General features: G+C 48.9%; 1 protein-coding gene across 3 annotated transcripts in view; it reads left to right on the top strand.

Annotated features, from left to right (window-relative positions):
- TBC1D24 (TBC1 domain family member 24) overlaps nucleotides 1–26,002 on the top strand; it is a 104,068-nt gene that overhangs the window by 74,061 nt on the left and 4,005 nt on the right. The window contains exon 8 of one of the 3 annotated variants that reach the window (XM_065558662.1): nucleotides 19–24,750. The exons of the other annotated variants lie outside the window; for them this stretch is intronic. Within the exon in view, the coding sequence (XP_065414734.1) occupies nucleotides 19–134 (116 nt within the window). The 3' untranslated portion in view covers nucleotides 135–24,750. Of the gene's footprint in view, nucleotides 1–18; nucleotides 24,751–26,002 lie in introns of those variants that run through there. 3 annotated transcript variants of the gene reach the window in all.

Raw genomic sequence — 26,002 nt, 5'->3', positions numbered from 1 at the left:
TCCTACCCTTTTCCACAGGCAGGGGTCATTGTAGCAGATATCTCACTCCTGAGAGGAAGCAAGGGTGCATAGTCGCTTCCAACCCGGTCCCTATACTGCTCGCTTGTGTGCTGCTTTGGTCCCTGCATAAGTGATTGCAGAATGGCGCGGTAAAGTTTCTTTCAGTGGGGGAAGGAACGAAGAGCTCTCTGCCAAGGACCCTTCAGTAGAGGATTGCCAAGTATCTCCAGGAAAGTTTCCTAGAGATCTCTCTGTAGGATTCCTGTGAAATCTCATACTGCTTAGCCGCACAGGGAAATGTCCAACACACAGAAACACAGCTAGCCTTGTACATTTCTACGCCTTCAGCCCACCTCCTCACTTCACAAAGCAAAACCATGTACCATGGGTATCCTCTCCTGCTTCTTGCTTGCCGGAGTGCAACTGCCGAGACTGGCTAGACACGTCCAGAGTGGAGAAAACCTCTTGACTGGACACACCACCAGGTGACCCCGCCGTGGCCTCCACATGGTCATCTAACTCCACCTCTTCATCAAGGACTTCAGCCTCTGAGTTAGGTCCACTGGCTCCAGCCCCACCAAAATATCCACTGGGCTTTTGGCAGTGGAAGTAGGGTCGCTGCCGAGGATAGCATCCAACTCCTTATAGAAACAGCAGGTCTTCAGTGCAGCACTGGAGCGATGGTTTGCCTCCCTTGCCTTCTGGTAGATCTTCCTCTGCTCCTTTGCTCTGCACTGCACCGTGTGCTGATCATAGCCCTTTTCACATAAGCCTTGAGAAATCTGCCTGTAGGTATTGAATTTCCTATGACTGGAGTGTAGCTGGGACTGCACAGCTTCCTCTCCCCAAATACTGAGCAGATCCAACAGCTCTGCAGTGGTTCAAGCGGGAGAGCATCTGCTGCATGGAGCCGCCTTGGTCAGCTGGGAAGATGCAAAGTGAATTCTTCACACCGAGCAAACAGGAAGTGGGATTTCAAAAAATCCTGGGGCTTTAAGGGGGGAGAGATGGAAGGTTGTTTACCTGGCTGCAGGGCAGTGGAGTTAGAACTTCTGACCATAGCAGTCAGGATGGGCATTGTGGGACACCTTCTGGAGGCCAATTAAAGCGATAAAATCAAGCGTGGTGGCTTCATTGGCACTTTGTCGACAAAACTTTTGCACAAAAAGTCTTATGTCTCTCGTTGAGGTGGTTTTATTTTGTTGCTAAAACTGAGAAGTTTTGTCACCAAAAGTGGTATTGCAGTGCATACACCTGTACTGTTTTGCTGAAAAAGCTGCCTTTTGCCGACAAAGCTGTGTAGTGTAGACAAGGCCCTAGTTCAATACCCATAATGCTCTACTGACTGTGTAATGCTTACAGTACTTCTCTGCAATAGGAACGATCGCTGAGCATATTGTTTTCAAACTCTGTTCTCTCCAGAGATCAGTTCATTCCACAGATTCATGACATCTCTGCTATTTTATTAATATTGTTTAAGGGGCGAAGAGTTAGGAGGATTCTCCCTCTCCCCCAAACACCAAGATGCCCTTTTTAGTCCTCTGCAACATGCCTCCCTCTCCATCCCCTTTACCTGTGTGCACAGGTGCAAGAGGTGGTACCTGACCTTGGACTCCCGGTCTAATGCTATGTTGTATTGTGCCTAGACTGCTAGGGCAGCTAATTGGTTGTTAGTAAGAAAAACACCCTTGCCAGTAACCATAGTCCCTTCCCAGGGATTCATTCACAAAGGCGGCTTTTTGCCTGTATAATTGTTTTATCTTGGTCTGTGGGGAAGCCAGCAAAGGGTGTGTGGCTGACACAGCTGATGCACACTATTCCAATGTAGCTGTCTGTTGAGTGTCTTTGACATGCTTCACTAGTTAGTGAAACTTCACGTATACCTTATTTAATGGCCCCTTTAACTCAATGACATTTTAAATTCACTGGGGGAAAGGTGGGCCGCATTGAGTAGGAAATGTACTGGCCTCCATCTAGACCGTAGCCTCACTTGCAGTCAAACCCACCCCCTAACATACTGTACAAACAGAAGTGGAGGCTTGTGATTGTTCCCCCACACTTTAAAGGGTCTCTGGGGAGAAGGGGAGCAGTTTTAGGACCACAAGGCAAAGATTATTCCAAGCAACACTCAGCCCTTTAGAATATCATCCCCTCCTTAGGAGACACACTAACTATATACCAAGTTTTGGAATTGCAGACATGGAAGCCATGGGGGAATAACTGACTGGCAGGGGAAGTTGGGTTAGCATATGTTTAATGGGGCCCATAGGGTCAGGTGGGTCAGGTGTGCAAGTTTCCCAAGCAAGAGTCTGGTTATTTTTTCAGGCAGGGCTAGTAGCTGTATTTTGGGCTGTCTTTTAAATTCTCTGGGTCCTTTGGTGCTGCTTTGTGCTCAGGTAGAACCCCCTCCAACCAGAAGCATTCTTGCAGCTGTGAGGGGAGTTGCACTGCTCTGATAGCCAAATAGAGTAGACATTATATCTGAGCCCTCTCACTGGCCACTAGTCAGGGCAGCCTCCAGTCAATGTCCATTGTTCCTGAGTCCACTGTCGAGCTATTTGGGGTGAGTTCCTTCTCAGCAACTCTGCAAGGAGGGAGAGGCAAGATCATGGACAGATAACAATCAGACTACACAAGTTTCAAGAAAGAGTTTTTGTCCTGAGTGATGGAGCATGACCTGTCCTCGTCAATCCAGCCAGAACCTACTGGCAGGGTCTGGATCTCTGCTTGCCTTGTAAACAAAGCAGAAGGAATCAAAAACATAGAACACCCAATGCCAACTAGTTCCCCCCTCCTGCCTTTAAAATGGTATTAGAGGCAGAGGATGTATGTGGAGCTTGATATTTAATCAGTTTCCTGCTAACTGATGATCCTGCACTGCTGAAGTGTGAGTGGGAGATTGACAGCAGTGGCGACTCCCAGAAATGCTTTTTGATGTCAGTGCTCATGCAATTCAGAAATAATGATGACCCGCTCAATTGCCTCTGAGCTTTTAAAAAGCAAAGGGACATGAAATCTCAGTAAAAGTAAATGCACTCTGAGCCCAGCAAAAGATCCATACCACACTGAAGAGCAATAACATTCAGGGCAAGGCTGAGAAGCACTGATTTGTGCAATGGGCATGAGGAAGAAACAGAAGAACTAGAAAACTAGATCTTCATTTCTTAGCTTATCTGCAGTAAAGCACCTCTCATTTGGCAAACTGTCCCCTCTCCAAGCCACATTGGGACAGCCTTCCTTCAACAGGAAACCAGGAAAGGATCAAAGCTTAACAGAGGTTCTCAGACTGCTTCATAGCATGGATCACATATTAAAAGAGGGATTGTCTTATAAAGGCATCCCTTCCCACATGTGATTGTGACACACAGGCCCATTGATGGTTCACGGCTCTGACGGCAACTCTTGTGAGGCCTGACATACTCACTACACCTAACACACTATTGTTATAATCTGCTCTCTAAAAGGTGTCATGTAGGTATAATACAAAAAGGTAACATGCTGGTCCCAAAAATCATTGTGTCTGTACAGGGTGTGTCCAGAATTATATTATGTTCTTAAACTGTTCGGCAAGCAATGCATAAGCCCTGTCTGTCTTAGACAAAGGAATATGAATTTGGTTGTCTGATCAGCCTGGTCATCTCTCAGAGATGATGAGGGTACATTTACATGTAAGGTAAACAAAGCTAACAAGGCGGGGAGAAGATAGCATGGCGTCTGCACTACAGCAGAAGAGAGAAACTTTGGGCTTACTTTTCAAATACATTTCAGCAGTTTACTGGATTATAAAAAGAAGTGAGAGAGAACCCCTGAGTTATTCTTCACTCAAGGAAACCAAGCACTTTGACCTCTGTTTTGGATCCTGGCTAAGGACTAGCCAGTTGTGCAGGAAGAACGACTATGGTGAGACACCTTCTATGAACAAAACACTCCAGTTTGTTAAATTGAGTTTCAGTCTTAGTACAGACGCTCCCCAACTTACACAAGCGTTCCGTTCCGGAACGCCTTGCATAACTCGAATTTTGCGTAAGCTGGAAATATATACCTGACCATTATGCCAAAAAAACCCAACACCCTATTTCTAGCTTATGGAACTTTTTCTGTAAGTGCGGATTTGCATAAATCGGGTTTGCATAATCCAGGGGGCGTCTGTAGTGTATTTTCACTTGTTTGTTTGTAACCATTTCTATCCTTATTCTGCCACTTGGTATCACTTACACTTGTGTCCGTTTGTTACTAAACTTGTTTTACTTTTTCTGTAAGCAAGCGATGGTTGAAGGGAAAGGTGTGTTAACCCCAGATAACCTAACAGGCTGCTGTGTGCTATCTCTTTAGGAGTAGTTAACTCAACACCCCAGGGAAGACAGTTTGGGGAAAACTCAGGGCTGGAAAGGCTGTTGTCACCCCGCAAGAAGTAAACTGGCTGATGGAAGTCTGGATGAAGTCAGGGTGCTGTAAGGAGGCTCTTGATATCCAGGCTATGAACCAAAGCTGCACAGGAAAGAGGCAGACAGGATTACAAGGCAGGCAGTGACACAGCCTCTTACCTGTCTGGATTGAACCCCAAAGTATCCCAATATCATGTAGACTGTCATGGTTATAGGGCTGGGTGAATCTCTGTCCCATTCTGGTCTCTCTGAGTGCACACTCAGTTCTCATGCCTTTACCTCTCCTAGGGTGGAATTCCAGTTTTCCCTCTCTTAGCCCTTGTCTACACTCATGGCAGCATGTAGAGTACAGGCACTGCATGTGTAACTACACACCATAGCGAAAGCAGGCTGTATCCACATTTGTCACTCCAGTACGTAGCTACAAGCGGCAGTGGAAGGCGCTGGCAGAGGGAAGGCAGGAGGGAAAGTCTAAATGCTTCTCTCACCCCACCCTGTCAGAGCCTGTCCCTGCTGCTAGAGCTTTCCATTGCTAGGGGGAAGGGCTCTGGCATTGGGCAGGCAGTGGGACCCTACACTGCTAAACATACTAGTGTGGGCATGGGAGACACTGCTTGGGTGTGTAGAGGGTTCAGGCATGTAGGGCTCTCTGTTCTACTCACCTAAGCTGTGCCTCACCATCTACACTGCTATTTATACCCATGCTAGCTGGGCATGCAGTGTCTATACTACACACCCAGCCACTACTGTACAAGACCAGGCCCTGGGGCTACAGTATCCTGCATACCCACTGGGCTTACTGGTTCGTCACCTGCAGTTGCTGCCTTTGGGAGTCTGTGACCAGTAGTGAATATAATGACCAAACAGCCTTCTTAAAACAGAGTGGTAGTTGTTCTCATAGTAGAAACAAGGCATAAGAGAAAAAAAGGCTTTAAAACAACAAACAGTCACACCTATGTTTCTCTTAACTAACTCTCTGCTAGCTCCTGGTGGGACACCAGACTGACCCAACATCTTCAGACACGCCAAGGTTCCTGTGTCAGTCTGGTTGTCCTGACCAGCTCCCCTTTAAACCAGCCAGAGTTCCTTTGTTCCTGGACTTTGGTCTCTTTGTTAAAACCATTTTCGATGGCTCAGCCGGAGGACAAGCCAGCTCCTCAGGCCTATGGCTCTGCCATTGTCCCGTAACAACCCTCAAGTGTTTGCTGAGGAGTGGCGTATCTTGAGCTATGCTTCCCTTCCGGCTTGTTTTTTCACACTGAACCTCAATACAGTCATATGCTAAACATCCCAATAACCAGGTCAAATTCCAGTGTCCAGCTGTTATTGCAGATCAGCTCTCCATCCATCACAGTGACCACCTCTTTTTGCAAGTGTGTGAGGGGAAATTTGGAGCAGCTCAGTGAAGCCCCAGAGCCGAGCTCATCGCACAATCACAACGTATGAGCTTCAGTGGGACAGAGGTGTAGCGCTTTGTGCTGGCTTTCTGCGCCAGGGTGAATGTCATGGGGTGTGTGTCTCTGGGGCACAGTTAGGATGGGAGCTACGATCAGCTCCCGCATGTCTCCATGTATTCAGCAAACAGCTGTCGAACAAGCATGGTTGAAGCAGATGTGATCCAATGCCTGATTCCAAACTCCATTGCTCTCCACTGCCCGTATAATGCCCCTATGTGTCATTGTCCCAGAGACAGATGCTAAGCCCTCCACCCTTCCATTTGTTTACTACATGCCTTTCTTCCAGCTGGCATTTTCCTCCATTCCCTCCTAGAATCCTTCACTGCACCCCCTGCTGAACTTCTACAGTAACAGCCCTGCTGATTGAAATGGTCTCTTTACTGTGTTAATTTTCCTAATACACCTGATCCCTTTTCCCATTCTCTTTAATTATCTCTCCCCTCTTTCCCCATTCCCTCTGTGCCAGAGAGAGTATTGAACTTCTGTCATACTCTCCCCGCAGAGACACCTGCCCCCCATTTATTAAATAATGCACAGGATCCTGCCCCAATTCCTCGCTGGGGAGGCCAGTATGGGTCTCTCGCTGTAGCCCATTTCCACTAGCAGAGGATTCTGGATGCATTAGCTCTCTGCCTGCTGGGGGCAAATACAAGATTGAGATAGACTGTAAACTGCCCAGAGCAGACCCACCCTTCCTGAGTGACTGGAAAGCACTAGCATGGAGTAGGTGCTATTGTTGTTAATAATAGTACCATCATTTCAACCTGGTCTTGTTACACTGTGGCACAGAATATTATGACCAGAGTCTGCGTTCTACAGTGGGCCAGCCTGCCTTCCCAGTTACACCATCAGCTCCAGTAGAACAGCACCAGCATAACTGGGAGGAGAACTTGTCCCTGATCAAGCAGGAAATTCCTCTACAACTTTAGGGAGTTATCAGGATCTCTTCAGGAAAGGCTGTGAACTGGGAGTCTGTGGTCAGTCACATGGGAATGGGTGGAACACCATTGCCTTTATTTATATATAGAGCTGAGGCATTATTAAATAATGATGAGCTATTTGCTGACAATCAGGCTACCCCATGTGATCCTGACTGGGTCAACTGATTGGAAAAAACTGTCCTTCAGGAAGAAGCAACACACTCTTAATATAGACCATGGGACATGTGCATCTTTTCCCCCAAGCTGCTCTCTGTTCATTCTGCTTACAGTCAGCTGTGCTATAGGGGGTGAGGCTCTAGGAATGCATCTCTGAGCAAAGGGGACCAAACTATTTAGATCTACACAGAAAGTTACTGCACTGCAAGCCAGGGTGCGAATCTTCCACACACCAGCTTGCTCAGCAATAGCGTCCCATGCAGATACTGGGTACAGTGCAGAGTGCAGCCTACCTGATACACTACAGATTCATAAGTAACTTGCCATGTAGACAAGCCCCTAGACACACAAACTGTGTGAAGTGAGGAAAACCAAAGTTGAATTGACCTGAGATGCCTAAAACCCAGCTAGTAGATGGTCTATAGTACTGATCTTTACTAATGTTTTTTTTAAGCAACCATCCCATATCAGTCCCACACTACAGTCTCTGGGAGCTTCTCTCAGAGGCCATACACTCGGAATGTTCACACACAAATTTCCACCAGTAAGAGATCTAGTGGAGACATTTCTAGTGGCTTCTGGTCTTTGTACCATTGTGGCTGATAAACTTGAAACAGACTCACTGCTCTCAAGTCTGTAAGTCACTTCAGTTTCCATCCATGGAAGGTGAGTTTATGGCAGGAAGCTTGGTCCAGGCCCTAGAGGTGAGAGTACAGAACTAGAAGTCAGGAAATCTGGATTATATTCCTGGTTCTGGACAAGACCCTTTCCCCTCTCTGTGCCTTTGTTTTCCCACCTGTGAAGCAGGGATAAGGATCCTTCCCTTCCTCTTTGGGGTGGTTGTGAGGCTGAATTTATTAATGTGTGTGAAGCACTTAGAGATTTTGAAGTGGAGGCTGCCATGCACAGCCGCATTATACCTTGAAAGCATTTCATTTCCCCATGTCATTGTCTGAGCTGCCACAGCTCCAGCTGTTAAAAATGGCCATAACTTCATCCAGGCCTTTTTGAAATCAAGCCAGTGAATTTCACAGGCTGACTCTGTCATTGCAGAAAGCACATTTCCTTTTGTCTGCAGCACAGTTACTGCCCCAGTGTCTTCCTTGTTCTTGTATTATGATGCATGGTTAAAAGAGGAACAGATATGTTTCCATTTACACCCTATAAATGTATATACCTCCTTCAAGTCCCCTCCTACTCTTCTTCCTAGGCTGAAGAATACTAGCCTGTATAATTCTTTATCATAAGCAAACCCATGGCTGTCTTCAGCCCTCTTTTCTGAGCCTTGTTCTCTCTTAAGGTAATAGATCTCCTCCCTGAGTAAAGGAGCCCTAAACTCAAGACATTCCTGGCCAGCCAACATCAGGGATGGCTGGAGTTCTCCTGCATCTAAAGGACCCTTAGATCAGGATGGAGCTTGCCAGCCAAAACCAGCAGATGGGTATGTGTCCTTCTTGTAGGGCAGGGCTTCCCAAAATGTGGATCATACCCCCTGGGGTCATCAGGGAGTCTTTGGGGGTCATGGCTGGGCTGATACCCCCTGTTGAGGGGATGCAGAAAAGGAAGGAGAGGGAACAGGATTCCATTCTCAGGGTGCAGCGTGCAGCAGCCCTCCCCCGCCCTACCCAACAGCTGTTGAGGGGTGCAGCAGCAGGGAGGCAAAGCCAGACTCAGCTGGCAGGGGCAATCAGAGGCAAGAGAAAAGAGCCCCGCTTCCATCCTGCCAAGGTTTGTGGGATGCGCACAGTCCCAGGAGGATGTTTGATGGGTTGCAACCCACAATGAGGTTGTCTTATCTGGCCCAATCACCATGGTATCCAAACATCTAACAATCTTTAGTGTATTTATCCTCATACCAAGCAGAGGAGGGCTATTATAGCTATTGTACAAGTTGAAAACTGAGGCACAGAGAGGCTAAGTGACTTGCCTGAGGCTGCCCAAGAAGTCTGTGGCAGAACAGGAACTTGAACCCAGGTCCTGGGTTAGTGCCTTAACCAACTGGACCATCCTTCCTCTTTATTGTGAGCCACTGTTCAAAAGGACTCCAGATCCAGCAGTTTGCTGAAGCCTGGATCATGGGCTGCAAGACCTGGCATATTATCATCTATACAGCAGCTGTGGTAAACCCTTAGTGAAACTGTGCTCTTTAATATGATAATAATGTAGGAAACTTTGGGTGCATTGCAATAAGTGGATCAAACTGCCTTTAACTGAAGATAGAGTTTGAGGAAAGAGAAGGAACAGAATGCTGATAACGGGGGCGGAGGGGAGAACCCAATGGAGGCTATGACAGTATTGCTCTTGTAACTTGCTCCCTAAATCAGAGACGGGCTCCCTCCCAGAGACACCCAGCCTGTACTGGAAGCAGACAGTGGATATATGTGGTTGTGGGCAGCACTGGAGTCATTTCTGGCCTACCAAGCCTGCACCTGCTGAGTCTAAAAAATAGAGGCTTGTCTGCCATCGCTGCATAGTTCACCAGTATGAAATTCATCTGGCTTTTTGTTAGGACACAGGAATGGGAGTTGCCAGTTCAAATCCTGGCTCTGGCACACACATTCCCCCTGTGACTGTAGACAGGTGGTGGGATCTCCCTGTGCCTTGGGACCCCATCTGTAAAATGGGGACAATAATCTCTCCTTTCTCCTATGCTGTCTCACTTGGCTATTTAGATTGTAAGCTCTTCAGGGCAGGCACTGTCTCCTCCTATTAGTTTGTACAGCAGCTAGCACAATGGGGCCTTTACCTCGGCTGAGGCCAGTAGGGGCTGCTGGAATGCAAATAACGAAGAATAATTTTTAAGAAAATGAAAAATAAAATATTACCAAGCAAGCAGCCATTCCCCTCCCTGACCTGCAGACATGTGTTTCATGCTTGGCTTGGCTTCAACCATCCCACCATATTCACAGAAACATCCTTTTCATGTCTGTCATGTGAATAGGTAAGATTCCCTTGTGTGGTGAGATCTGAGAAGGAAAATCTTTGAAATGGCTGTAATGGCCACTTTCAGCAAAGCCACACTGGTTATACGACTAGTTGTGCTCAATAGGGGTAAGGATGGGGGTGGGGAAGAGGAAACTCTCGCACAGGCAGTTCTCTTCTATATTTTTTCCTTGATCATTTGAAGAAAAAAACCCAATCTTGCAAATATTTCCACCCTTCTGCCCCGAATTGCATTGCAGAGATAGGGAGTGTCTAATACCAACACCAAGAGCTGACGCCACCCACGTTACTGGGCCCTTGTTGTATCCTAAGATAGACAGGGCCTCTTTTCAGACCCAAATCAGATATGGCCCAAGGATTTGGTTAGACCAGCTAATCCCATAAAATCTCCACCACTCACAATGGCAGCAGTCTTGCTCTATCAGCTGCTAGGTCAGTTTGTGAGAGTTTAGAAGACCCCAAACCTAATCTGGATCTGACTCATCTCTATTTTCCCTCATCCGCAACCTAGCATAGACAAGGTGTTCTTCACCAGTTCCTCTGTCTGCAAATGAAGGGAGAGGCAGCCACTGACAGCAGAAATCCCAACTGCTCTCCTCGACTGGTGCTTTCGGGGAGGGAGGGGCACAAATCCCACTGCAGTGAAGGCCCTGTGGGGGAATCCCACCTTCAGGTACAGTGCCCTTCTCTGGTGTGTGGAGGAACCTAGAAGCAGCAGGGGGTGGATCTGACCTACAAAGCCGTGTTCTTCTGTTTTTTTCTAGGCAGGTTTAATGATAGGATCTTCAGAGGCTGGGCCCAGTCATGGCTGAAAGGATCAATGCTTCTCTTTGGAAGCAGGGAGATGAGATCTAATGAGCCCAGGGCATGTGAAAGAATAAATGGGAGACAGTGAAAGGTCAGCACATGAAACACCATCTCAGGATGTAAACTTTGCACAATATTTCTTTTCATGATCATATCTTTTTCTGCTGTGCAAGGGGAACAGAAAGTCCCAGCCCCGGCTGGGGTGAGGGGAAGGCGGGGAGCAGCCACTTGCTGAGTTTTCCTTGAGATTTTATGTTTAACATGCTGTGTGTGTTTGTGAATTGGAATGCTGGGGCTCTGAGTTTGATGGGATCATTTCAGTCATTCATATAATGTGACGGCTGGCCCCATGCCAATGTCAAGCTGAAAATTCCTTTCAATGAGAAACATTGTAGGCAAAAATCCTCCTCTCAGTTCCGCACAGCGGCTATGAATGCTGATTTCCTGCTCTCCCTGCATGTGCAGAACTCCCAGTGACATCAATGAGAGATCTGCATGGGCAGGAGGGAATAGCCCAGGCAAAAGCTGGCACGTGGCTGAGGAAATTGTTTAGCAAAGGCAGCCTAGATAAGCAGATGTGAGTTTCTCTTGAGAGCCCATTCCCTTTGATTAACGAATAGGGCCCTAAAATGTTGGTATGAAGCTTGTTGTCTGGCGTTGTACTTGGGGAATCACTTGAAGTGCACTCAAACCTGGCTATTTACATGGAAAATGTGATCGTTTTTTCCATCCTCAGAACCCCCCTCGTTGCCATCCTGTGTGTCATCACCAGACCCCTAGCTCTTGCCAACAGACACCACGGTGGATCATAAAGGCTGCAATAATGTAGATCTTGTTGAAGGAGAAAATGGACAATGTTGAGCCAAGGTTCTCTAGCAATGGTCCATGAACCAACCATCACAGACCCCCAGAACCCTCCCTGCAATCCTCCGAATTAAGTGTTTTTGAGAACCTAGCAGTGTGAGCGTGTGTGGGGAGCTGCCAGGATAGGAAGGGCTGTTGGTCCATAAGCTCCATGTATTACAAAGAACACCACAGAATTAAGTTTTTTGTTGTGGGTTTTTTTGTTTGTTTGTTTTTGTTTTGGAGAGCTAATCAGTGTGGCCTAGTGACTAAGGCAGTGGACTGGGGTGCAGGATATTGCTAGCATTGGCTCTACCACAGATTGTCTGTTTGACCCTGGGGAAGTCATTCATCTCCTCATTTTCCCCCATCTATAAAACAGAAATAGTGATACTGACCTGCCTTTGTAAAGTGCTGTGAGAGCTATGGGTGAAAAACACTTCATCAAGACCTATGAGGGAAGTCTGAAAAAATTGGGTTTGTTTAGTCCAGAGAAGAGAAGACTGAGAGGGAACATGATAACAGTTTTCAAGTACATAAAAGTTTGTTACAAGGAGGAGGGAGAAAAAATGTTCTTGTTAACCTCTGAGGATAGGACAAGAAGCAATGGGCTTAAACTGCAGCGAGGGAGGTTTAGGTTTTGGATATTAGGAAAAACTTCCTAAGAGCACGTCTACAGTGGCAAAGTTACAGCACCGGCAGTTACAGCACCGCTTAGAGAGCGCTGAAGGGAAACTGCTGTTGTGTGTTCACACTGTCAGCTGCCTGTGCAATAGCGTGTTCACCTGCAGCGGTATTCAGAGCAGTGCACTCTGGGTAGCTATCCCACAGAGCACCTCTTTCTCTTCTGCTGCTAAGAGCTGTGGGAAGGCAGAGGGGGTCGCGGGGCATCCTGTCCCAATGACCTGTGATGCATTGCTTTGCATCCCAGAAATCCCTGTGCTTCCGTCCTCATTTGGCGCCATCTTTCAACTGTTTGTGTACTGCACGCTCTGCCTCTTCGGGCTGCAGGAATGGATCCCGAACTGTTGGCCAGTATGCTGCTCGCTCTGACTAACACATCATGAGTGGCAGTGGAGTTATTCCTTAAACTACAAAGGCAAGAGGAGTGTGACATTGATCTCGCCACATGTAGTAGTGAGATTGCTTCTGAGCTCGGGAAACAAGCACTGAGTGGTGGGATCGCATCGTGATGCACGTCTGGGATGATGAGCAGTGGCTACAGAACTTTCGGATGAGGAAAGCCACATTCATGGGACTGTGTGATAAGCTCGCCCCAGGCCTGTGGCACAAGGACATGAGAATGAAAGTTGCTCTGCTGTTGGATAAGCATGTGGTGATCGCACTGTGGAAACTGGCTACTCCAGACTGCTACTGATCGGTCACTAATCAGTTCAGAGTGGGAAAGTCTTCCATTGGACTCGTGTTGACAGAAGTGTGCAGGGCCATTAATTGCATCCTGATCCAAAAGACCGTGACTCTGGGTAGCGTGCGTGACATTGTGGATGGCTTTGCACAAATGGGCTTCCCTAACTGCGGAGGGGCGATAGATGGGACGCATATTCCAATTCTGGCACCAAACCACCTAGCCACCGAGTATATTAATCGCAAGGGGTATTTCTCAATGGCTCTCCAGGCGCTTTTGGATCACTGTGGGCGTTTCACAGACATTAACACAGGCTGGTGTGGAAAGGTGCATGGCGCACGCATCTTTTGGAACACTGGCCTGTTCAGGGAGTTGCAAGCAGGGACTTTCTTCCTGGACCAGAAGATCACTGTAGGGGAAGTCGAAATGCCCATTGTGATCCTGGGAGACCCCGCCTACCCCTTAATGCCGTGGCTTATAAGGCCATACACAGGGCAACTTGACAGCAGCAAGGAGCAGTTCAACAACAGGCTGAGCAAGTGCAGAATGACTGTCGAGTGTGCTTTTGGCCATTTAAAAGCCTGCTGGTGCTGCCTCTATGGGAAGCTGGACCTGGCCAATGACAATATTCCTATGCTTATAGCCACATGCTGTATGCTTCATAATATTTGTGAAGGGAAGGGTGAAAGCTTCACTCAGGGCTGGACTGCAGAGGCTCAGTGCCTGGAGGCTGAGTTTGAACAGCCAGAGACCATGTCTATTAGAGGGGCACAGCACAGGGCCATAAGGATCAGGGATGCCTTGAGGCAGCAATTTGAAACTGAAATCCACTAATATTTGTTGCTATGCTCAGGATTGCAGTGCTTGTAATGCTAGGAGGTGATTGGTGCACAGGATGCAATAAGGGGGTTTAACATAATTGTATGTTGCTTTGCAGTGCTCTTTTTGCTTTCAATTAATAGAATAAAGATTGCTTTCAAACCAACACAATTATTTTATTAAAAGACAACAACCAGAGGAGAGAGTCAAACAAAAACAAAAATCAGCAGGGAGGGGGAGGGGAGAACAGAAGGACTCAGGAGGAGGAGGGGTCATGGGATGGCTAAAGATTTGTGTATGTCCAGGAATCATATCCAACCTTCTCCTTTGGAGTATGACGCAGCGGGTGCTGTACTTCAGCAGGGCCAAACTGAAGAGGGATGGGTGTTGAGTGCAGTGGGTACTGGGAGTCCACAGGGCTGGACGGTGAGGTGGGAGGAGTGAAATACTGCAGGTATAGACTGGAGCCAGGAGGTTGATAAGAGCGTGATCGGGGTGGTAAGTTATATGGGCCCATGGTGCCCGGGCTCCAGCAATATTCAGGGCCCGGAGGCCCAGCTCCACCAATGTTTGGGGCCGGGTCTCTCCCCCGGCTCCCCCTGCCACCCCCCGCATCTCCCCCGAGTGTCCCCCGGCCCCCACTTGCTGTCCCCACGCACCTCCCCGGGACCCCAAGCATCCCTGCCTCTCCCCTGCAGCTCCACACGGACTCTGCTCTCCTGGCTCCTGGCATCAACTTCCGCTGCAGGGTCCTAGTGCCCTCCATTTACTAATGCCAGGGCAGGCTGTCCTGCCCCTGCCCTTCCACCTCAGACCCTTCCTTTTTCTGGCGGGACCTTCCACCAGCACAGGGGGTCCCCCCACCCGCAGTCATGGCTTCCGCCCCACGCTGGGCAAGGGGCAGCCCCATCCCCCACACCCAGTGAGGCTACAGTGAGGGGCAGCAGGAGGGGAGGAGGTACATATGTGATGGCAGCCCCCCTCCCTCCCCGCACCCACTGCAGAGGAGACAAGGAGGCTTCCTGGACCTGAGAGGGGCCCTAGGAGCACGTGCAGTGACAGTGGTGCGGGGTGAGTGTGCTGCCAGGGGGTGGGGGGCCCCTCCCCCAGAGCTCACTGCTGCAGACGGGGGGAGGGCTGAGAGGAATCCTCCTCTCCGGCCCCAGCCCCAGGGCAGCCTGCCTGCACCCCAAACACATCCCCAGCCCTATCCCACCCCAGAGCCCACACCCCCAGCCAGAGCCATCACCCCCCGCACCCCAACCCTCTGCCTCAGCCCTGAGCCCCCTCCTGCATCATGAACCCCTCATCCCCAGCCCCACCCCACAGCCTTCACCCCGCACCCCAAACCCCTCATCCACAGCCACACCCCACAGCCCTCACCCCTGCACCCCCTCCCTCTACACCCCCTCCAACCCCGAAACTCCCTCCCAAAGCCTGCACCCCCACTCCCTTCCCACACACCCTCTCCTACCCCCAAACTCAGTCCCAGAGCCTGCACCCCTCACCCCCTCCTGCACGCCCACCCCTTGCCCCAGCCCAGAGCCTACACCCAAACTCAATCCCAGAGCCTGCACCCCTCACCCTCTCCTGCACCCCCAGACCTCCTCCCCCACCCAACCTCCCTCCCAGAGCCCAACCTCTCACCCCTTCTACATCCAAACTCCCTCCCAGAGCCTGCACCCTGCACCCCTCCTGCACCCCAATCCCCTGCCCCAGCCCAGGGCCTGTACCCCAGACCTCCTCCCAAACTCCCTCCCAGAGCCTCAGGTAGGTGGGGGGCAGAGTTTGGGTGTGGGTTCTGGGCACCACCAAAAGTTCTACAAACCTGCCACCCCTGAGTGTGTTGGCAGTGTCTGGGGGGCTCATGGGAAAGAGTTTTGCGACAGCGACTGCAAGGGAGGGCGGACACGGAGCTGCTCGGTTTGAAGAGCTAGTATCGCCTGGAGCGTGTCTGCTTGGTGCTCCATAACCTTTAAGAGCCGCTCCGTGGATTCATTCTGGCGTGCCGTGTTCTCCTTTCGGTTCCTCTTCTCGCTGTCCCGCCACACCTTCAATTCCTGTTTCTCAGCGGCGGAGTGTTTCATAACGTCACGCAGAAAGTCCTCCTTAGTTCTTCATGGTCGCTTTCTAAGTCTACACAGCCGTTCAGCCGTCGATAATAAAGAGGGAGGCTGGGCTCCCAAGTTCATATGTGTGAAATTTAACCGCAACATTTTACAGAAGCAATATTGTTTGCAACACAGACAACACTGATTCAGTGATTTAAAACACAGCCAGTACTCACATACCTGTCACCAACTGGCTGACCCCAGGCAAGCACACATGAGCCACAAGACCTCCAAAATGGTGAGTAGCCACAAGGGCAGGGTAAATCACTCTTCCCAGACCCTGCTGGGCACGTGGCTCTTGGGGAGAGCCGGCACTGTAGGGGGGGCCTGATAATCATTCCTGTCCCCACCCTTTCCATAGGATGTGATCATTATGGAAGATATCTCGCTGCTGAGGGTGAACAGGGAATCAAAGGAGGGTCTTCTCCAAGCCTGTGGCTTCCGTCCTGGCCCCTACGCGGTTTGCCTGTGTGCATCAATGGTTCCCCCTTCCCCACACCGTGACAGCACAGTGGCACAGGAAAGTTACCGTTAATGGGGCAAGAAACAAAGCAGCTCTGACAAAGAACCTGCAGTAGTGGATTGCCCAGTATCTCCACGAGAGTTTCCTGGAGATCTCTGAGGAAGATTCCTGTGAAGTAAGGGAGTCAATCAACAGCCTGTTCCGCTGCTCAGACTAGGCATACAGTGGGAGACAAGCCTGCTTTCTGCAACCCTCCTGCCCCCAATAACTCGCTTCAGCGATTCCCAAAATCAGATCCACTTACCAGGGGCCTCCTCTCCTGTTTGTGCTTTACCAATCTCTGACAGCTGTGACTGACTAGCCTCCTCCGTGGTAGAAAAGAGCTCCTGGCTGCATGCATCTCTGGCCTCCAAGTCATCCTCTGCATCTGGGTCTCCCTTCCCTGCCACATCCTTGTCCAAGATTTCTTCCTCCTGGCTCGGCCCATTCTCAACTGGCACCGATGTAGCCACATTGGTCTTTGCAGTGGACATGGGGTCGCCGCCGAGTATCGCGTCCAGCTCTTTGTAGAACTGCAGCTCGTGGGCACAGCACTGGAGCAGCAGTTTGCCTCCCACGCTTTGTGGTGGGCGTTCCACAGCTCCTTCACTTTGACCCTGCACTGCAATATGTCCCAGTCATGGCCCCTTTCAGTCATGCATCGTGAAATCTGTCCGTAGGTATCATAATTCCTATGGCTGGAGCGCAGCTGGGACTGGACAGTCTCCTCTCCCCAAATGCCGATGAGGTCCAGCAGCCCGGCATTGCTCCAAGCGGGGGATCGCCTGGTGCGTGGAGCAGGCATGGCCACCTGGAGAGATGCGCTGAGACCACTGCTCACATCACCAAGCAAACAGGAAGGAGACTTTCAAATTTCCAAAGGAATTTACAGGGTGGGGATGATGGTTGGTCACCTGAGGGCAGGGCAGTAGAGTTCAAACCAATGACGAGAGATGAGAACAGGCATTGTGGGACACCTCCCGGAGGCCAATCACAGCGCTGTAATCACCACGGTGTCTACACTGGCACCACAGTGCTGTAGCCCTGGCGCAGAAAGCTCTACATCTCTCGTCGGGGTGGTTTTTTTAAAGCACTGCAATACACAGTTTCTGCACACTAAGTGGTTGGGAGTTACAGCACAGAAAACTGCTTTACTGCACAGAAACTTCCTAACTGTCAGAGTGGTTAAGCACTGGAATTAATTGCCCACAGAGGTTGTAGAATCTCCATCATTGGAGATTTTTAAGAGCAGGTTAGACAAACACCTGTCAGGGATGATCTAGATCAGTGGTTCCCAAACTGGGGTTTGTGAACCCCTGGGGATTTGCGAAATGTTACAGGGGGTTCTCGGGAAAAAATTCCCTAATGGTGGACAGAGCTGTCCCTAGGAACCCTGGGCAGCAAGGGCCAGCAGCCTAGAGCCCCTGGACTTCCAAGACCTAAGCAGATCAAAGCAAGCATGTCTATCACACTGAGGAGATTTAAACTTCAAGACTCCTTATAAGAAATTAAAAGGGAGGTGGATATTTTTTGCTGTTTTTAAAATTAAACAGGCAGCTAGTATTGTTTTTTAAATTATTGTGAAGAACAAGTTTAAGCTTTGTTGTAAGATGCGGTGTTTGCCTGGACTGCTCAAGACCTGAATGCTTGTGTAGGAGGAACTCTTTGAGTTGGCCTTTTAAATACCTTCATGCTGTTTCACATCTGATACTCCTTGATGAAACATAGGAGCCTTGATACAAGCTATGAAGGTGAGATCTTGGAAGAGTGTTGCCATTTTCATAATGTAATAAAAATACTGTAATGATAAATAATAAATAGTGTGTAATAAGCATGTCATAAAAACAAATTTTATATTTCCACGATCACCGCTTTTATAATTTATACTCAGGTAAAGGAAAAAATCTCTGGAAATATTCATTTTTAGGAGGGGGTTCGTGAGACTTGACATTTTAGTGAAAGGGGTTCACAGGTTGTTAAAGTTTGGGAACCACTGGTCTAGATAATACTTAGTCCTGCCATGAGTGCAGGGGACAGGACTAGATGACCTCTCGAGGTCCCTTCCAGTCCTATGATTCTATGATTCATAAGAGTTGAGAATTCATACTATCATCAGTGTCCACATAGCCTGGAGCAACAAAGTAGAAGAATCTGAGCTGAGCTTCAACACCCACAAAGAGACTGAGAGAACAAATTGCTAATCCATAGGATGGTAACAAAATTCTCCAGCAATGGTCCAAAAGCTGGAGAGATTGGAAATCATAATGGCAGAAAAGAAATATCTACATCTCATGGCTGTGGGTGGGAGGGGAAGCGCTGGCTCTGTTGAATTTAATTTACAAATTGATATCCTGGCAATTTGATCTGGAGAGCTGAGACAGAGCAGGCAGGAGAAAGGTGTTACAGAATAGTCTATCAGTCTGGTACAATCTGAAGCAGACTGACAGCTGCTTTCTCTGGCACGATCAATGGACAGCAAGGACTGCACACAGCTCTGCAGAAACAGGACGTGTCCTACAAGCAGGGCCAGCTTTAGGCCAATTCAGCCGAAATGGCTGAATCGGGGGCCCCGTGCCTAAGAGGGCCCCACAGCTGTCCACCCCGCCTCCGCCCCCAGCTCACTTCCCCCTCCTCCTCTCCCCTGAACGCTCCGCCCCCTGCTCCTCCCCCTCCCCTGCTTACCGCAAATCAGATGTTCGTGGGAAGTCTGAAAAGAAGCAGGGGCAGGCGGGCAGCAGCAGGTAAGCTGGGGTGGGGGGGGCACGAGGAGGGCTCCGGGGAGGCGCGGCCCAGTCCGGCCCCGGCCCCAGCGGCTCTGGCTGCAGCCCGGCTCAGGCCCCGGGGCACCGGCCCCGGTTTCAGCCAAGCACGTTGGCCCGGCCCCGCAGCCCCGGCCCGAGCAGCTCCGGCCCCAGGGCGCCGGCCCGGCCCCGACTGAGCAGCTCCGGCTCCGGCCCCGGCCCCGGGGCACCAGCCCCGGTTCCGGCCGAGCGCACCGGCCCGGCCCCACGGCCCCGGCCCAAGCAGCTCTGGCTCCGGCCCGGCACTGGCCCCAGTTCCGCCCAAGCACCCCCGGCCCAGCACCGCGGCTCCGGCCCCGGCTCGAGCACCTCCGGCCCTGGCTCCGGCGGCTCTGGCCCCGGGGCGCCGTTCCCGGCTGAGCACGCCGGCCCGGCCCCGGCCGAGCGACTCTGGCCCGGCCCCGGCCGAGCGGGGCCAGCCGAGCACCCCCAGACCTGACCCCAGCGGCTCCGGCCCGCACCCAAACCCTGCGACCCTGGCCAGAGCACGGCCTGATTCCTGGGGGCGGGGCTTGCCAGCGGCAGCCCCGCCCCCAGGAATCAGGCCCCGCTCTTGCTAAGGCCAGCCCTGCCTACAAGGAAGCCAAAATTTTAGTTCTCCTGATCTAATGCACTAGCACATGGCTGCAATTGGATTGCAAATGTTGCGGAGGATGATTAAAAATACCATCTGCTTTCCCTGCGTTTTTTAGCATGAAGATATTTCAGTTCCTGCCAACGGCTGTAAAATCCACCTCATACAAAACCTACATTTTGGGCTAAAACTACTTCTCAGTGTTCTGTTAAGGGAGTGTGGTCTAATAGAGCTTAAAAAGAGCATGGCACCACCACCCTCTGGATTTGCAATGAGCTCTCCTCTGCCAGCCAGGAGAGTGGACGCCAAGATTTATAAAAAACATTAAAATACTAACAATATTTAGCCCTGATTATATCTAGTGCTTTACAGATCTAAACGTTAATTAGAATTCATTAAAAAGCCACATCCGCCCACTTCCAACACAGGGTACGTGAGAAGTTTAGATTCCCTTGTTTCTAAGATTAGTCTTTTCAAAAGTGTCTCTCTCTGGGTCGTGGCAGCCCAGCTATTCTTCACTGGAGCAAAAATCCAGCACCCCACTCACTTCTGTCCTGGGAGGGTTACTAGGTCCCTCTCCAGTCCCACAACTAATTATCTTTTTTTGTGCTGAACAGAATCGGGAAGGTCCCACTAGAAGGGCCACATGGATGCTTAATTAAGGGGACACTGCCAATTTAACATCAGGGGCCACATCCCTGCATTAAGGCAGCCTTACACTCTTTCCCACAGGTCAGCACAACAGCACATTCCAAGGCCAAGCCCGTCTCTGATGGAAAATAATGGTCTGAGGACACTGAGGCCAGGGTACTTAACTCCAAAGCTAAGTCATCACTTGCACAGTGGTCTCATTTCTGCTTTCACATATGTTTGAGGCCACCTCTGCTTTTGCAATTCCTCTTCCTTATGAACATACCAGAGAGGCTCCTCAGTGCGTAGACTATGGGGAAATGGGCCATTCTGGGATCTGAATGTGGAGGAGGCTTGGAATCAACTTTAAGTCAAAGTTGCAGAAGCTCTCTGAAGTCTGCATCCCAAGCAAGGGTGAAAAATTCCTAGGGAAGGGTTGCAGACCAAACTGGATGAACAAGCATCTGAAAGAGGTGATTAAGAGAAAGCAGAAAGCCTACAAGGAATGGAAGTTGGGAAGAATCAGCAAGCAAAGCTACCTTTTGGGGGTCAGGAAGTGTAGGGATAAAGTGAGAACTGCCAAAAGCCAAGCAGAGTTGGACCTGCAAAGGGAATTAAAACCAATAGTAAAAGGTTCTACAGCCATATAAATAAGAAGAAAACAAGGAAAGAAGAAGTGGGACCTAAGCACTAAGCACTAAGGATGGGGTGAAGATTAAAGATAATTAGGTATGGCCCAACACCTAAACAAATACTTTGCCTCAGTTGTTAATGAAACTAATGAAGAGCTTAGGGATAGTGGCAGGGTAGCTAATGGCAACAAGGATATGGGAGTAGAAATTACCACATATGAAGTGCAAGTCAAACTCAAACAGTTTAATGGGACTAACTCGGAGGGCCCGGATAATCTCCAACCTAGAATATTAAAGGAACTGGCACATGAAATTGCAAGCCCAATAGCAAGGATTTTTCATGTATCTGTAAACTGGGGGGTTGTACCTTATGACTGGAGAATTGCTAATATAGTTCCTATTTTTAAGAAAGGGGGAAAAAGTGATCCAGGAAACTACAAGCCTGTTAGTTTGACCTCAATTGTATGCAAGGTCTTGGAACAAATTTTGAAACAGAAAGTAGTTAAGGATATAGAGATGAATGGTAATTGGAATAAACTACAACAAGGTTTTACAAAAGGTAGATTGTGCGAGACCAATCTGATCTCCTTCTCTAAGAAGATAACTGATTTCTTAGACAAAGGAAATGCAGTAGTTCTAATCTACCTGGACTTCAGTAAGGCATTTGATACAGTTCTACATGGGAAATTATTAGTTAAATTGGAGAAGATGGGGATTAATATGAGAACTGAAAGGTGTATAAGGAATTGGTTAAAGGGACAACTACAATGGATCATATTGAAAGTTGAACAGTCAGGCTGGAGGGAGGTTACTAGTGGAGTTCCTCAGGGATCAGTTTTGGGACCAATCTTGTTTAACATTTTTATTACTGACGTTGACACAAAAAGTGAGTATGTACTAATAAAATTTGTGTATGATACAAAGTTGGGATGTATTGTCAATATTGAGGAGGACCGGAATATCATACAAGAAGATCTGAATGACCTTCTAAACTGGAGTAATAGAAATGGGATTAAATGTAATAGTGCAAAAGCTAGGAATTATCAGTTGGAAGTGACAGAAAAGGAGAAAGACCTAAGTGTATTCGTTGATGACAGGATGACCATAAGCCATCAATGTGATGTGGCTGTGAAAAAGGCTAATGCAGTCCTAGGATGTATCAGGAGAGGTATTTCCAGTAGAGACAGGGAAGGGTTTATACCAGGGGTAGGCAACCTATGGCACGCGTGCCGAAGGCGGCACGCAAGCTGATTTTCAGTGGCACTCACACGGCCCGGGTCCTGGCCACCGGTCCGGGGGGCCTCTGCATTTTGATTTAATTTTAAATTAAGCTAATTAAACATTTCTAAAACCTTATTTAAAACAATAAAACAATAGTTTAGTTATATATTATAGACTTATAGAAAGAGACCTTCTAAAAACGTTAAAATTTATTACTGGCATGCAAAACCTTAAATTAGAGTGAATAAATGAAGACTCAGCACACCACTTCTGAAAGGCTGCCGACCCCTGGTTTATACTGTTATACAATGAACTGGTGCGACCTCATCTGGAATACTGTGTGCAACTCTTGTCTCACATGTTTAAGAAAGATGAATTCAAACTAGAACAGGTGCAGAGAAGGGCTACTAGGATGATCTGAGGAATGGAAAATCTATCTTATGAAAGGAAACTCAAAGAGCTTGGCTTGTTTAGCCTAATCAAAAGAAAGTTGATGGGAGATATAATTGTGCTCAATAAAGACATCAGAGGGGTAAGTACAAGGGAGTGAGAGGAATTATTTAAGTAAAGCACCAATGTGGACTATGATACAGCAGGGCCAGGGAGCAGTGGGAGAGTGGTCCTATTGGATGCTGGGAAGTGAAGGCCCCTCCCCCAGCCTGGGGAGGAGCTACTGAGCCCAGAACTCAACTAGAGTCATGGAGGAGCCACTAACTAATGTCCCCGGCGGGCCGTGGAATACAGGCTGGCCCACCCTCACCCTCTGCAGCTGGTAAAAGATCCCGCCACTTGGTATCAGGGCGGGGCACAAAGGTGGGGAAATGAAGAGTGGGGAAGAAGTCGCAGGGGTCCCCCTCTGCCAACCTCCGCTCCCTGGTGTTATGGATGGCCACCTTGTCCATGGCCAGGAGGAAGTTGACGAGGTGGTCCCGCAACTTCGTGGGGCCTCGGATTGGGTGTGCATAAATAAACAAATGCGGGGAAAAGTGCAGCCAGAACCTCAATAAGAGGCTCTGGAGGAGCCGGAAGAGGGGCTGCAGCCTGGTGCACTGAAGGTACGTGTGCGCCAGGGTCTCCCTCACGCCACAAAAGGGACAGGCTTCAGGGACAGAGGTGAACCACACCAAGTACACACCCGTGCTCATGGCTCCGTGCAGGAGCCACCAGCTGATATACCCAGCAGGCTGTGGGACTAAGATGGAATATAAACTGGCCCACCGGGGTTCCCCGCCCTCTACTACTGGTAAAAGGTCCCGCCATTTAGTATCAAAGTGGGACTCGAGGGAGGAGTAATGAAGCGTGTGCAGCACGAACGCGTAAAGATGGTGACATAACTATAAAGGGAAGGGTAACAGCTGTCCTGTGTACAGTACTATAAAATCCCTCCTGGCCAGAGACTCCAAAATCCTTTTCCCTGTAAAGGGTTAAGAAGCTCAGGTAACCTGGCTGGCATCTGACCAAGGACCAATAAGGGGACAAGATACTTTCAAATCTTTGGGGGGGGGGGAAGGCTTTTGTTTGTGTTCTTTGTTTTGGGAAGTGTTAGCTCTCGGGACTGAGAGGGACCAGACATCAATCCAGGGTCTCCCCATCTTTCTAAACAAGTCTCTCCTATTTCAAACTTGTAAGTAAATAGCCAGGCAAGGCGTGTTAGTTTTCCTTTGTTTTCTCAACTTGTAAATGTACCTTTTACTAGAGTGTTTATCTTTGTTTGCTGTACTTTGAACCTAAGACTAGAGGGGAGTCCTCTGAGCTCTTTAAGTTTGATTACCCTGTAAGGTTAATTTCCATACTGATTTTACAGAGATGATTTTTACCTTTTTCTTTAATTAAATGCCTTCTTTTTAAGAACCTGATTGATTTTTCCTTGTTTTAGATCCAAGGGGGTTGGATCTGTATTCACCAGGAGTTGGTGGGAGGAAGGAGGGGGGATGGTTAATTTCTCCTTGTTTTAAGATCCAAGGGGGTTGGATCTGTATTCACCAGGGAATTGGTGAAGGTCTCTCAAGGCTACCCAGGGAAGGAAATTAGCCTTGGGATGGTGGCAGCGGACCAGAGCTAAGCTGGTAGTTAAGCTTAGAAGTTTTCATGCAGGCCCCTACATTTGTACCCTAAAGTTCAAAGTGGGGATACAGCCTTGACATGGTGGCAGAGCGGTGGGATCATTTTAAACCCAAAAGCCAGTGAGATTTTTTTTTCCTTCTAGCTGCTTGAAAAGCCGAGCTGGAGGTAGATAGATGTATATCTTATCTCTCCTTGCCTGAAGGCAGAGGTGTTAAGTTTTTTTAACAAGGTCCTTTGTTAAGAGAAGTGTTCAAATGAGCAAACTTGACTGGTAAAAGGAATTTACAAGCTGAATTGTTTTTTTTTCTTTTTACATCCTTGGGAGTAGCTAGTTAGAAAGTCTCTGTTAACTCAGCAGCAGCCAGAGCTGAGAGCTTCCCAGTTTCAGTCAACTGCAGAGGGGGTGACCCAGCACAAGAAAACAGGAAAATGACTACCAAAGAAGTAGCTAAAAAAATAGAACTGGCCAAACTAGAACCAGAAGAAAATGAAAGAAAACATCAGAGACTGCTTCAATTAACAAAACTCGAGACAGAGCAGAGAGCAAGAGAAGAAAAAGCCAAAAAGGAGGCCCATGAAAGAGAGATGGAACTGGAAAAAGCCAAAGAGGAGGCCCACAAGAGAGAGATGGAGCTGAAAGAAAAAGAGATGGAGGAGAGAGAGAAAAAAAAGGAAGCATGAACTGGAAGTAGCAAAGGCTAAGCAGGATGCACCAGCCAATCCTAACAACCCCCCTCCAGGTACCACTTCCCATCCCAGAAAATTCCGCACCTACAAGGCAGGCGATGATACTGAGGCCTTCTTAGAAAATTTTGAAAGGGCCTGCCTTGGATACAGCATCATTCCAGACCAGTACATGGTAGAGCTGAGGCCGCAGCTCAGTGGACCCTTAGCAGAGGTGGCGGCTGAAATGCCTAAGGAACACATGAACAGTTATGAACTTTTTAAAAACAAGGCCAGACTCAGAATGGGGCTAACACCTGAGCATGCCCGTCGGCGGTTCAGAGCCCTAAAGTGGAAACCCGATGTGTCATTTACCCGGCATGCCTACCACATTGACAAAAATTGTGATGCCTGGGTATCAGGAGCAAATGTTAAATCTCTGGAAGATCTGGTTTCCCTAGTAAAAATGGAGCAGTTTTTAGAGGGTGTTCCTGAGGAAATAGAAAGGTACATCCTAGATAGGAAGCCCAAAACTGTAACTGAGGCGGGGGAGATTGGAGCCAAATGGGTGGAGGTGGCAGAAAAGAAAAAAAACTAGTAGCAGTTGGAGCGAATATCAGAAGGGGCAAGCCGAAACAAAACCTTACCACCGGGGACAACCCAAGGCCCCACCCACATCCCAAGGGAAACCCCAGACACCGTCTCACCCCACCACACCAGTCTCCACCAACCAACATCGCCCCGGTGATACCTTAGCAGGGTGATGTTTTAAATGTAATGAACTGGGACATATAAAGGCTCACTGCCCCAAGAACCCCAACCGATTACAGTTCATTACACCCCAATCACACCAAAGATCCCCAGACCCAGATGCCTCTCTCATACCCTCGGAGCGAAGGGAAACCTTGAGAGTGGGCGGAAAGAAGGTTATCGCTTGGAGGGACACTGGGGCACAAGTGTCAACTATCCACCAATCCCTAATGGACCCCAAACTCATCAACCCGGAGGCTCCAGTGACAATTCAACCCTTCGTGTCACAGTCTGTAACCTTGCCTACAGCCAAGTTGCATGTCCAGTACAAAGGCTG

Source organism: Chrysemys picta, chromosome 10, assembly GCF_011386835.1.
Source record: "Chrysemys picta bellii isolate R12L10 chromosome 10, ASM1138683v2, whole genome shotgun sequence".
In the NCBI taxonomy this organism is placed as follows: Eukaryota; Metazoa; Chordata; order Testudines; family Emydidae; genus Chrysemys; species Chrysemys picta.
The sequence above is the reverse complement of the archived record's forward strand: the minus strand, read 5'-3'. Positions and strand labels throughout refer to the sequence as shown.